General features: G+C 44.8%; 1 protein-coding gene across 1 annotated transcript in view; it reads right to left on the reverse strand.

The window, feature by feature from the left end:
* Positions 1 to 13,210, reverse strand: part of KCNH8 (potassium voltage-gated channel subfamily H member 8) — a 364,361-nt gene that overhangs the window by 10,599 nt on the left and 340,552 nt on the right. The window contains exons 13-15 of the mRNA XM_024197376.1: positions 11,628 to 11,986; positions 1,481 to 1,587; positions 333 to 409 (exon numbers count right to left, since the gene is read on the reverse strand). Coding sequence (XP_024053144.1) covers positions 333 to 409; positions 1,481 to 1,587; positions 11,628 to 11,986 — 543 coding nt within the window. The remainder of the gene's footprint in view (positions 1 to 332; positions 410 to 1,480; positions 1,588 to 11,627; positions 11,987 to 13,210) is intronic.

A 13,210-nucleotide genomic window follows, 5' to 3' on the forward strand; every position in this document is an offset into this window, starting at 1 on the left:
CACACACACACACACACACACACACACACACACACACACACACACACCATATAGAGGCTGCTTACTTGTGACAGAAGAACCATCAAGACTAGGCTAACTCTAATACATAGCACAGACTAGATAAAATATGTTTCTTTGTTTATTTGAATTACTCTTGGAAGGTATTAGAAACAATGTATTTAAATTACAGGTAAGATGATTTGGGAATCTCTTCCTAATTTTGCAAATTCAAAACGTTGTGAAATTCCCAAACATCATGGGGTTTTGCCCAGCTCTTCTCGTGTTGTTGTTAAGCAAAGTGTTGTTAATCAGAATAAAACAAATCTCCGTACCTCATGGTTAAGCCTGCTGATCTGCTGTTTGGTTTCTTCTGCTTTGATAACTAGCACTGCAGCACCAACTTCAGAGTCTGTAAATAATCCATGCATATATGTAAATTATAGAAATACATTATCAGGTGGTTTAGGGAGTTAGTAAGGGGACTATTTCACTGGTTCTCTGCTTTAAATCTGACCTCAGGTTTGGTTGGGAGCAAATGAAATTAGCATTTAATGGCTTTCTATGGTCAATGTAAAATGCATAGGAAGGATGTAAATGAGGTATTATGGGAAGTTTGCACTGCCTCTTCCTGTGTGGGACCGACTCTGTGAGAAGATATAGAACTTCTGTCAAGGCGTTAAGTCTGATAATTCAGCAATTTAAAAAATCACATATGTAATTGCCACACCCCTATTATGCAGTTGTTTTTGCCTTCAAAAAGAATTAGTTTCAAGGAGCATTGAGGCAAGAGATACATAATTTTGTGGGAACGGTTTCCTCATCTAGGAGGGGAAAATGGGAAACAATCTGAGTTCAACTGGTTATGCCATTTCAACACTAGCCCATTGCTTTTGCATCACCAGTAATGGCTGGGCCCTTATATTTGTGTTCCTGCCAGCTGCTTTATTTCATCAGTCCTTTCAGAAGACGGCCCAGCATTTCGTGCTACTCATGGCTTTCACTCTGTTCATTTCTGACACACTGTTAACTCTGTAAAAAGCCAAGAGTTAATAGTAAAATAGCAGCAAAGTTCCAGTATAGTTCTTCTTAAATTATTTTCCAGGTATGTCCCTATGGGACCCAATCTTGAAATGTGTCGTGTTCAGCGGATTTAATGGAGTTGATGGCACTCAGCACCTCATAGAATCAGCCCCTATATTAGTAAAGATGTAGTGGAAATCAAACTCCTGACAAGCCATTTATGTTGACTTGTAATAGGGAGGAGCAGGACAACTGGCCCAGACACATTGATGATATCCAGTTGTACCTTTCTGTCATGATTTGCGGTCAATGCAAATGACACTAAGTTTAGCTGCATGTTAAACCCATTCACATAACTCATAAAGGCTTATTTTATTAAGAATCATGCAAATATAGATGCACAAAAGGCAAGTCATCAAAAAAGTGTCTATTACAATGAGTGGCTAGATATGGCACTTACCCACAATTGTAGGAGATACCCGGGATTCCTGCCTGAGTTGATCAGAGCCAAAGTCAAAAGTCTGGCTTCCCTCATGATGGTTTCCATCTTCAATCCCATCAACAATCCTGTTAAAAACATTGTCTTTGAGTATAGAGTGTATAGACCTCACACTTCATAATGTAATTATCAATATTACTTTGAAAGGCACAGTCTTAAGCAATGGTGAATTCTGTATGACACTAATCTCAGAGAAATATAAAGGCCATTGCACAGGTGTGACCAACTGAGTTACCACTTGTTTAAACCTTGAGTAAAGAGAGGAGAATCAGGCCCTTCATCTTAACTGATTATTTTGAAACTATCATTACTTTTACAGGTTGTGATAGGGCCTTTAGTCTAGTCTACTTGCATTCCCTATGCCATTTGTAATAATTATAAACTGTTAGGACTATCAGTGAAAAAGACAGTTACCTTTTCCGTAACTCGTGATCTTCGAGATGTGTTGCTCGTGTCCATTCCATATTAGGTGTGCGTGCTCACCACATGCAGTGGTGCTAGAAGTTTTTCCCTCGGCAGTATCCGTAGGGGACCGGCTCTGGCACCCCCTGGAGGGGCACCTGCATGGCATGGTATAAGGGGCGCCGCTGGCTCCTCCCCACCCTCAGTTCCTTCTTGCCGGAAACTCCGACAGTGGGGAAGGTGGGCGGGTCATGGAATGGACATGAGCAACACACCTCAAAGAACACCAGTTATGGAAATGGTAACTGTCTTTTCTTCTTCAAGTGCTTGCTCATGTCCATTCCATATTAGGTGACTCCAAAGCAGTACCTCTGGAGGTGGGTAGGAGTTCACGGACGTGTAGATTGCAACACAGCTCTGCCAAACCCAGCGTCATCTCTGGCCTGCTAAGTGATGGCATTAGCAGTAAACGTGTGGACAGAGGACCACTTTGTGGCTCTATAGATGTCATGGATAGGGATATGTGCCAGGAAGGTCGCCAAAGATGCCTGTGCTCTCGTCAAGTGGGATCTGATGATTGGCAGCGGCGGAACCCCTGCCAGGTCCTTATGCATGAGGTAATCCAATTGGAAATCCTCTGCGAGTACACCGGATGACCCTTCATCCTATCCGCTGTAGTGATGAAGAGTTGAGTCGATTTATTGAACGGCTTGCTAAGTTATAAATAAAAAGCCAAGGCCCTCTGGATGTCCAGGGAGTGAAGACACCTCTCTTCACTGATCTCGTGTGGTTTAGGACAGAACACCGGGAGGAAGATCTCCTTGTTCATATGGAAGGTGGAGACTAGCTTTGGCAGGAAGGCTGGGTGGGGCTGCAACTGAATCTTATCTTTGTAGAAGACCGTGTATGGTGGTTCTGAGGTCAAGCTTTAATTTCCAAGACCTGTCTTGCCGACGTCTCCGCCACCAGGAACGTGACCTTCCATGACAGATAGGAAAGGGAGCAGGAACCCAGCGGTTCAAAGGGCAGGCCAGTGAGCCTAGAGAGGACCAAGTTAATATCCCACTGTGGGACAGGAGCCCACACCTGCGGGAAGAGTCTCTCCAGCTCTCTCAAGAATCTGACCGTCACATCATGGGAGAACACCATTTGTCCTTGGATTGGCAGGTGAAAAGCGGAGATGGCTGCAAGATGCACTCTAATGGAAGAGTGTGCCAGGCCCTGGTTCCTCAAATAGAGCAGGTAGTCCAGGACAGTCTGTATGGAGGAACGCGAGGGAGAGATGCCCCGTTCGGATGCCCAGCAGGAAAACCTCATCCACTTGGCCACGTAAGTCAGTCTAGTTGAGGGCTTCCTACTTTCCAGGAGGACCTGTTGGACTCCTTCCAAACAGGTCTGCTCCTCCGGGTTCAGACACGCAGCATCCATGCTGAGAGATGGAGGGACCCAAGGTTGGGGTGTAAGAGCCGACCGTGGTCCTGCAACAGCAGGTCTGGTCAGTTGGGCAGAGGCCAGGGAGGGGCTGCTCAGTGGTTTGAGCATTGGCCTGCTAAACCCAGAGTTGTGAGTTCAATCCTTGAGGGGGCCACTTAGGGATCTGGGGCAAAAATCTGTCTGGGGATTGGTCCTGCTTTGAGCAGGGGGTTGGACTAGATGACCTCCTGAGGTCCCTTCCAACCCTGATTTTCTATGATAAGTGCATGCTGCCATGTGGCCCAGCAGGCGCAGACAGACCCTGGCTGTAGTCAGAGGGAATGCAGAGACTTTTGCAATGAGGTTTGCCAATGTGTGGAACTTTTCCAGTGGCAGGAACGCCCTGGTGCAGACAGAGTTGAGGACCGCTCTGATGAACTTTGTCCTTTGCTCCGGCATTAACGTCGATTTTTTGTCGTTCACCAGTAGGCCCTGAGAGTGGCATGTGGCTTGAAGCACCACGACATCCATTCGCACTTGAGACCTGGAACCGCCCTTGATGAGCCAGTCGTCGAGGTACGGGTAGATCTAGATACCTGGCGCCCGAGGTAAGCTGCTACCACTGACATGCACTTGGTAAACACCCTCGGTGCTGTCACCAGGCCGAACGGGAGGACCGTAAACTGGTAGTGGTGGGGACCCACCGTAAACTGGAGGAAGTATTTGTGTCCTTGAAAGATTGCTATGTGGAAGTATGCGTCCTTCAAGTTGAGGGCAGCATACCAGTCTCCTGGATCCAGGGAGGGGAATAATAGAAGCCAGAGAGACCATGCAGAATTTTAGCTTCTTTAGGTACTTGTTGAGGTCTCGCAGGTCCAAGATGGGCCGTAGACTGCCTTTGGGATTAAAAAGTACCTGGAATAGAACCTCTTGTTCCTGTACTCGAGAGGAACTTCTTCCACCACACCCAGCTGTAGTAACCCCTTTACCTCCTGAATGAGGAGACTCTCATAAGAGGGGTCCCTGAAGAGGGATGGGGAAGGTGAGAAGGAAGGGGGGGTAGAAAGGAACTGGAAGGTATAACCCCATTCCACTGTGCTGAGGACCCAGTGGTCCGAAGTTACAGTGGTCCAAGTCGGGAGGAAAGGGGAAAGGCGGTCGGAGAACACTGGGAAAGGTGAATCCGGGGAATAGTCTGGTAGGTTGCCCTCGGGCACACCTTCAAAATGACCGTTTGGCCCCCTGCTTATTACGGGTTGAGCCTGACTGGGCAGAGGGTGGAGGCGGGTGGCGTGGGCGGCGCTTGTAATCCTGGACTCATTTATGGGGCTGGTCCTGCTGAGGATGGCTCCCCTGGCCCTGAGGTTGCTGTGGTTTGAACCGCTTATGTGCCAGGGCTGGGATGTAGAGATCCAGGGTTTTCAGGGTGGTGCAGGAATCCTTGAGGCTGTTTGCATAAGGCCCTGCTGTCTAAGGGCAGGGCCTGCAATGACTGCTGGGCCTCGGTGAACAACCCAGAGAGGTGCAGCCAAGAGACTTGCTGCATAGAGATAGCGGAAGCCATGGTGCGGGCAGCAGCATGAGCAGTGTCTGACGCCGCTTGGAGGGCCGCCCTGGACGCAGTTGTGCCCTCATCGAGGATCACTCAGAACTCCTTCTTGGAAGCATCGAGGAGTGACCTTCGAACTTGGCCCTGGCTTGCCACATATTGAAGTCATATCGGCCAAGGAGGGCTTGGTGGTTGGCTACTTTCAGCTGAAGGCTGGAAGACGAATAAACTTTACATCTGAAAAGATCCCACCTCCTTAAGTCTTTATTTTTGGGGGTGGCCTCGGGTTGTCCCTGCCTCTCCTTGTGGTTAACCGCCTCGACCACAAGGGAATTGGGGGCCGGATGGGAGTATAGGTACACATGCCCTTTGGTTGGCACAAAGTACTTAAGTTTGGACCTTTTAGAGATAGGGCCAGGGAAGGGGGGGAGGGGGTCTGACACAGGGCATTAGTGATTTTGGAGACCCCTTCATGAAGGGGTAGAGCTCCCCTGGCAGGAGACGATGACATCAAACAGAGAGTCCAAGGGCTCTTCCAGTTCCTCTGCCTGAAGCCCCAGGTTAGAAGCAACCCTCTTCAAAAGTTCCTGGTGTGCCTTGGCATCATCCTGAGGAACTGGGTGAGGGCGCCCCATGATAGCCATGTCTGGTGACATCGAGGACGGTGCCAAGGGAACCTCCACGTACATTGGTGATCCAGCAGCTAGCTCCCCAGGTCCTCCTGGATCTGTGGGGTCTTACCCCTGAAGCTTCGAGCACCGGAGGAGAACGGGATACCAAGGCCACTGGCCTCTGTGAGGCTCTCGGCACTGATCGGGCAGCCTGGGAAGGTTGGGTGAAGCCCCGGGGGTTCCATGGGCACCATGGCACCCGTCACCAAGTTAGCAATGCCAGGTCAAAAGCTCTGTCTACTCTGTGCAGACATACACAGTAGAAACGCTAGCTTTGACAGTTCCATTGTTCTATTTATCCAGCCTTGCCAATATCAGTCTATCATCTTGCAAGCAGCAAACCCCATTTGCAAGACAGACTGATATTGGGCCTAAATCAATGCCCACTGAAGTCCCGGGAAGGACTCCCAGGTGCTTTTTATTGGTGACATTATGAATTACATTGCATGCTCTATATAGGTGTACCTATATAAGCTGTATTAAGAGCCGAATCCTGAAGTCTGTACTTAATTCTTACTCAGGCATGGCTGATAGTAGCCCCAGCATGCCCCCCTCCGTGGGGGGTGTAGAAGATAGACTAACTAAAAGATCAGTATAGATCCTGCCCTGAGTCACCCCAACTCCAGCCATGTTACAAACCCATCTTTTGCAACCATGAAAGTAGAAACAGTAATTTGACCCACAACAAACTTGGCTCTAATGAAACTCTATTTATGAGGAAGTGGAATGGAAATCCAGATTGTTTCAATGCATTGCAATGGTCAGGTTGCAATTCCAGTTATGGTTCCTTAGATCTTCCCAACACACGGGCAAACATCTAATCAGAGTAACAAATGCCGTACAGAATTCAGTAAAACTTTCCCAAGCCCTTCAGATATTCAGTCCTCCTCAGGGCCAGCTCTGGCTTTTTTGCTGCCCCAGGCAAAAAAGCCTCCGGCCGGAACCGGGGGGGAGGGGGCGGCCGGAACCGGGGAGGGGGCGGCCGGAGCCCCGGCGGGGGCTCTGCTCTCCCCCCGGCGGCCAGGGGGAGGGCGCCGGGGGGGGGGGCGGCCGGAGCCCTGGGAGGAGGGCAGCGAGCCCCGGCTGGGGCTCGGCTCTCCCCCCAGCGGCCAGAGCGCCGCGCCGCCCCCCTCCAGGTGCCGCCCCAAGCACCAGCTTGGGTGCCTGGTGCCTGGAGCCGGCCCTGGTCCTCCTGTGGGATTGTTCTTCCTTTTGAGTTTGCATACATATAGCTAACCACAGGGTTAAGATTGCTTCACTAAGCTAAGGTGAAACTTAAGCTGCTCTAAGAATCACAGTCAATGGAGCTCCTGAGATGAAAAATACTATTCAGAATGAGATCACTGTATGAGGATCTTATTTTGAATCGGATGGGTTTTATTGCGGTATGCAAGCATAGCTCAAGGCTGTACTTATGTGTTTGTCAAACAGAGAGAAAGGGGAGAGTGCACATCATATCAAAAACCTTCAACCAACCAACCCAACCAACAAATAAAAGATTGATTTATGAAACAGACCTTTTCAGCCGTGCCTGCAGACACTGTGTCTACAGAAGCACCCATTTGTGCATACAGAAACACACGTTAACATGTAAACGCTCACTTTGTAGAAAAGCATTTGAGACAAAAAGGCAGGTTTTTCTTTCACTTGCACCAGTTTTGCACCATTTGAGTCCCATGAAGCTACTCCTCTGCTTCACTCCAGCATAAGTGATATCTGAATCAGGCCCATGAAGAATGGAATAATTAGAAGCATAGGCCATTAATATACAAGTTTGAATATTTCTTATTTTGATGTTTTGTAATATGAATATAAGCCTTTATCCCCTAATGTTTTAAAGCAAATCAAGTGCTTGTAAAAGGTGCTCGACTGATGACAGTGGACAAGGAAATCCGCACTTTGTCCACAGAACAGGCACAGCATGGGAAGTGGTACAGTCTTCCCTAACACTGCCCCCACACTGACACAGAGGGGTGACTTCTAGAAGATAGTTCAGTTTTATTCTCAGCCAATTCTTGGCCTCTCTTCTTACACTGCTAATTGGGAGGGTGGTTTTTGTGATAAGGGGACACCTGTACAACGGGAACTACACTTTACATGAAATAAGGATGTACTTATTCTTCTCCTCAAATGCAAAAATCTCATGACTGGGCAAATCTGGACAACATAGAACAGAGAACACAGTGGGACTGGTGGTGGGTTTGAGTTGAGAGACGTGTGCTTACAGCAACATACGTATTATAGTCTTGATCCTCCTAATTCACTGTGCCCAGGCAGAGTGCTACTGGCCTCAGTGGGTGCAAGGCTCTCTGTACTAGTGCATCTGTTTGCAGGGTTAGGATTTCAATTGAAAGTCATTACACTTTACTGTATTAGGTGCATACAAAAAGTTATCATCACTATCGAAAACTTGTGTAAGGGTGACAGAGAAGAAGATGGGACTCATGAAAAGATGACCTACTCAGGACTATGGTGTTTCCTGCAACTGGAAATTCAGATGATTAATTTGTTTGGAAACTCAGTACAAAAGCCGAGTGCTATGATTTGGTCTCATGTCTTCAAAGAATAAGATTTAACTCTCATCAAACATCCACTTTGTACAGGTTATTAATGGATTAAAACATTATCTTAATTGCATTTAAAGCCCATATGGAAAATAAGCATGGTGAAAAGCTATTAGATATGCATTGAAAATTACAGCAGATCCATAGTTTAAAGTGTTCAGAGATATAAACTTAAAGATACAACTTTCTAAAATAATTAGAACTGTATTTCTCATAAAATCCCCAAGACAGGTATACAGTCAATAAGTCTCTATGGAGAAATCTGTAAACTAACAAGAGACCTTAGTAATATATGGAGGGGTTGTAGTGTTACTTCAGGATTAAATGTGAACTGAAAAGTAATGTCAAAAGTGAGGCATGTATAGACTTACATTTAGACTTCAAGGACCTGGCTCACAGCCCATTAAGTCAGTGGAAAGACTCCCACTGATATTAACGGGCATGGGATCAGGCCTTAATTGTTCCTTCTGATGAAGTTGTGGAAGGAATTTCCCCAGACTACAACCAGAAATCCTGTACAACCATTGTCTCTTCTAGTATTGATGCTATTCCAGACTTCTTGGGTCTTTAGTGAACCCAGAGACTGATTTTCTTTTAAGGAAAATTAAGACTCCCAGCGTCTGGTAGTGCAATGGGTGCACCCATTTCTGTCTCATATAGGATTTTACCAATGTGCTTTTCCTATTAAATGTAGAGAAGGATGAATGCCATTTTTATATGAATATACTGGCCATGCCAGCTGTGAGTACTGTAAATACTAGAGTAGATCTGGTCTTGAAAGCATTTCCTCAAAAAAAAAAAAAAAAAAAAAAAAGGGGGTGGGAAAAAAATAAAATGAAAGGAAAAAAAAAAAAAAAACAGAACAATATAAAAAAATAAATATTCATAAAAAAAAAAAAAAAAAAAAAAAGGCTTGGTTGATAGTTACTGTGATGGCAGCAAAGCAAAATATTTTAAGAAATAAGGTAAGGCTGTTCTGATGAAGGCTGAATGAATAGTGCTCCAAATGTAAGTGGCTTCCTATGGGTTGGGCACCTATGTAGTAGGTTGCAGGACTGAGGAGAGCTATTTGATTATTATTAATACATATTAATACTATTGCAGCAGTGCCGTAAGATTCCAGTCTGGGTTGGGGCCCTATTTTGCTAGGTACTGTGCAAACACATAAGGAAACACAATTCAGAGACTATGGGTAAAATTCTCATGTGGAGTAAATCTACCTAGCTCCATTGAAGTCAGTAGAGCTACACCAGTTTACATTAGCTGAGGATATAGCCCTATGTTCAAAAGATACTGATATTGATTTACAGGGAAAAATACATAACACTACCTCAATTATCTATACAGTGGAGCCATCTTACAGGGAAGTGTTTATTCTCCACAAAATGATTTGATTATGGCCCAAAGTCTGAAACGTGCACTGCCTAACTACTCAGGTGGCGTGCTTGATCATCTGTTTGGGTTAAAGGGGAACTGTACCCCTCTCCTCTAATCTGTAATGTGGCCACTACTGTAGTCTAAGGGCTGCAGAGGCCCGCACTGGAGATACAGCTGCAGTCCCCAGGCAGAATTCTGGTTGGCCCAGGCAGAATTTCCCTTAGGGATTCCTTGAGAATGCACACTGGAGCCACCCTGGCAGGTTAGGGTCATGGCCCTGCCCTCATTCTGCCTTTCTTCAGGCGGATAGCATCAATGCAGAATGCTGGGAGAGAGGACAGCACACATTTCCTCAGCAACATTGTGGCTGCTCCTTCTAGATGGATCACAAGTTGAGGCGGTTTCTTGCACGTCTCCCTCTCATTCTTACACACCTGCCCAAAAGTAGGCCAACATTTAGCCATTGGTTAGGGTCCTATTTGCATTTTAATACTAACTGGGAAAAACACTTGCTCCAGGCTTATGATTTTCCTTTTTATTTTGTTGAACATGTTCTGATATTGCCAACGTAATTTGGGTTGGGAAGTTACTGAGAAAGGGATTTTGGCTGGCAGGATAATGTGTCTTAAATCATGTATGTTATGGGCCACATTTCCAGCCTAATTATAAACAGGACTCTAATGCTGCATATGCAAAAGTATGTATGGAAATAATAGTGTGTGTAACAATGCACCTGCAGTTTGCGCCCACAAAATTGGAGGTCAGTGTCTGGCCATGTGCATGTGTATGACTGTAATGGACAATTTTTAGTAGGCACCATGAACCAAGGATTTACTGAACTACTATTCATTTTCCACAGGCCATCAAATGGTAATGACTTTCAGTCATAACTGACTTGAGCCAAATCAAACGTGTGACCTACAGTAGAGATGAGACTTTTCCCTCAATCACTTTTGCTAACCCTGAAGCTGACCTATCACATGCTTCCACAGATATACTAACACCACAAGGGGTTGGTTTGCTGCATGTATCTATGTGAATTTTGGCTATAGTGAGTTTATTGCACAATTTCCTAAATACATTTTGACCCAGCTAGACCTATTGTATATTTGTGATGCCGAGTTGGTGGTTTTCATGTTTACTTTACCGCTACCATAACCCTGAGAGGAGAAAGAGATTATTACGTTAGCTTGTCTATCACTAGTGAACAGAGAAAACTTTTAAAAATATACAATACTTCAAAATTGCTGGAGGATGTGAATTAAAACCCCCAAACCAAGACATATGAAGGGCTATATCCTCAACTGGTACAGCTCCCTATGGTGACTTACATCAGCCAAGGATCTGTCCCCAAGACTATCGTTTTTGCTAATAGCAGCTTATGATTTTGGAATAACCTACATAAGCAGCGTTGCCATTAATGAGGTCATTTCACACTTGTACCAATCATACTTTTATACCACCACACACCATCATGTATTTTGTTTACACCATACACTTTAGAGAAAAGCTGATTTTAAAAACTTCATAGTTACTTCCCATCCAACCTCTAAAGCCAGGTTGCCATTATACAATCTGTCACTTTTTAAAAACCGTAAACTATTAACTTACTCCAGTCACTTTGTGTATGAGCTGACACTGAACACTCTGGATATAGCCTTTCCTCTGAGGGACTTTACAAAATTAAGCATCATAGTGCCCCTGCAAGTTATGTATTTTCATAATTGTTCCACAGAGGGTATATTGATGCATAGAGAGGTTAAGGCCAAAATTTAAAATCTGAGTGCCTCAAGTCAGGCACTGAAATCAGTAGCTCATCATCTAAATATTTCATCTGATTTTCATATATGCTGAGCACTGTAACTTCCACTGTTGTAACATCATCTTTATCTTGTAATACGGCCCTGAAGTCCTAAAATTCCCTCTGCTGGGGGCTAAACAACATTGAGTTCTTGTTAATAAAGGAGTCTCCCTGTCCCTGTAGGATGCCTGGGATAAGAAGATTCCAGGAACGTTAGATGCTAACATTAAAGAAAAACAAGAATTTTGCAGCATTAAGAAAAAAAATCGTGACCTGATACTTAAAGCGGACTTATGTGATGGGGAAGAAGATAAATGTTTATAGCTATTACCTTGGGCTGAGGTCAGGGGGACCAATGGTGTTCAGTGTTGAAAGGTGCAGTTTTAGGTTTTTCTCTCTCTTTCTGGAGTAGTAGTGGAGTTCAGTTTCATGTCTGGTTCTTGCAGGGTTTGAACTGCAAACTCGGATAGGGGAGTGAAAGGGCACCGTTCCTGAGGCCAACTGTTTCAAGTTTATCCCTAGATAGCTTTTATTGCTTCCAGCCTTCTTCTCTTGGGATGAGGTTGTGCTCCTTGTGTGGATTGGAGAAAGAATGACATTCTCCTCTTCTTCTCCTTCATCCTCATCTTCCTCGTCTTCCACAATTGATGGGAGTCTCTTGTTTATGCTGCCATTTCCCTTGGGCTCTGTCTAAAATAGTGGATAATTCATATTAATATAAACTTCAAAGCCCAGCACTGCAGGGACAGCTGATTTGCTCTGATGTTCATACTTGAATAAAACCAAATCCATTAGAGCTTTTATTTTTCATTAGAACAAATGTTATTTTGGGACCCACCTGTTATTTATTTCTCTCTCTTCACGTATATATACACAAAAGCCCTCTAGTAACATAACCAGTGAACTCACTGCAAATGTATTTTGTTACTGAGAAATGTTGCCTGGCTTTAGTTCTTACAAGCCACCCAGAGTACATATACTTTAATAGGTTTCTCTCTGTCTTTTGAGGAGTTAGTTCTTCTGAAGTTAATGCTGTCAGACTGTTGATAAATTAAGAATGGGTTTTAGGTAAGTAACGTATATATCCAGAGTCCAGTATATGGCCAGTACAGTCAGTTATAAGGAGTGATACAGTTCACTTAGGACCTGAATGCATCCTGGTTCCTCCTCTTAGTCACACTAAGTGGGACCTTACACTCTGATCTTACTACCTTACAGCCAGACCCCTGAGCTCCCGCAGAGACCTATTAATGCACAACAGTGTAACAGGATTACCTTCTGAAGAGCTAACTCATCAAAAGATAGAGATGAATTTATTAAAGAATACAGACTGTAGGATGGACTGTAGGCGCTTGTTATAGGAGGCAGAGGGGGCCTAATGGACTCCAAAGACCTGCCACTCTACTGCTGGGTGACCTTGGGCAAATCATGTCTCTGTGTCTCAGTTCCCCAGTTGTAAAATAGGAATAATGTATGCCTTTGTAAATCACTTTGATATCTACTAATGAAAATGGCTATATAAGAGTTATGCATTATTAATTATTATTATTTCTTGGAAACAAAATACATGTGCAGTGAATTGCAGAGGTCTGCCCATCTGGAGTTTATTTCCAGGTCAGGGCCTTGCTTCACAAGTAATCCCATTTATTCCCATGCTACAACTTGTGGGGCAAGGTATTATCACTATGAGTAGCAGAATCAGGTCCTACGTCATTCTTACAAACTCCACACATCTCAAATAAATAGGACAGCCAAATTCAACTGAGCCCAAAAGAAACCTTTTCTGAAAATAGTACTGGAGCATTTTCAGTGTGATTGAGAACAGGAAGTAGCAAAAATCTCACATAGGAGTCTGTTCTGAAGAGATTTCCAGCCCAATTGTCCACAATCATATCAGTTTGGATAGTTTGGGTA

The sequence above is a fragment of the Terrapene carolina genome, unplaced genomic scaffold (genome assembly GCF_002925995.2).
Source record: "Terrapene carolina triunguis isolate 2854851 unplaced genomic scaffold, T_m_triunguis-2.0 Scaffold84, whole genome shotgun sequence".
Lineage (NCBI taxonomy): Eukaryota > Metazoa > Chordata > Testudines > Emydidae > Terrapene > Terrapene triunguis.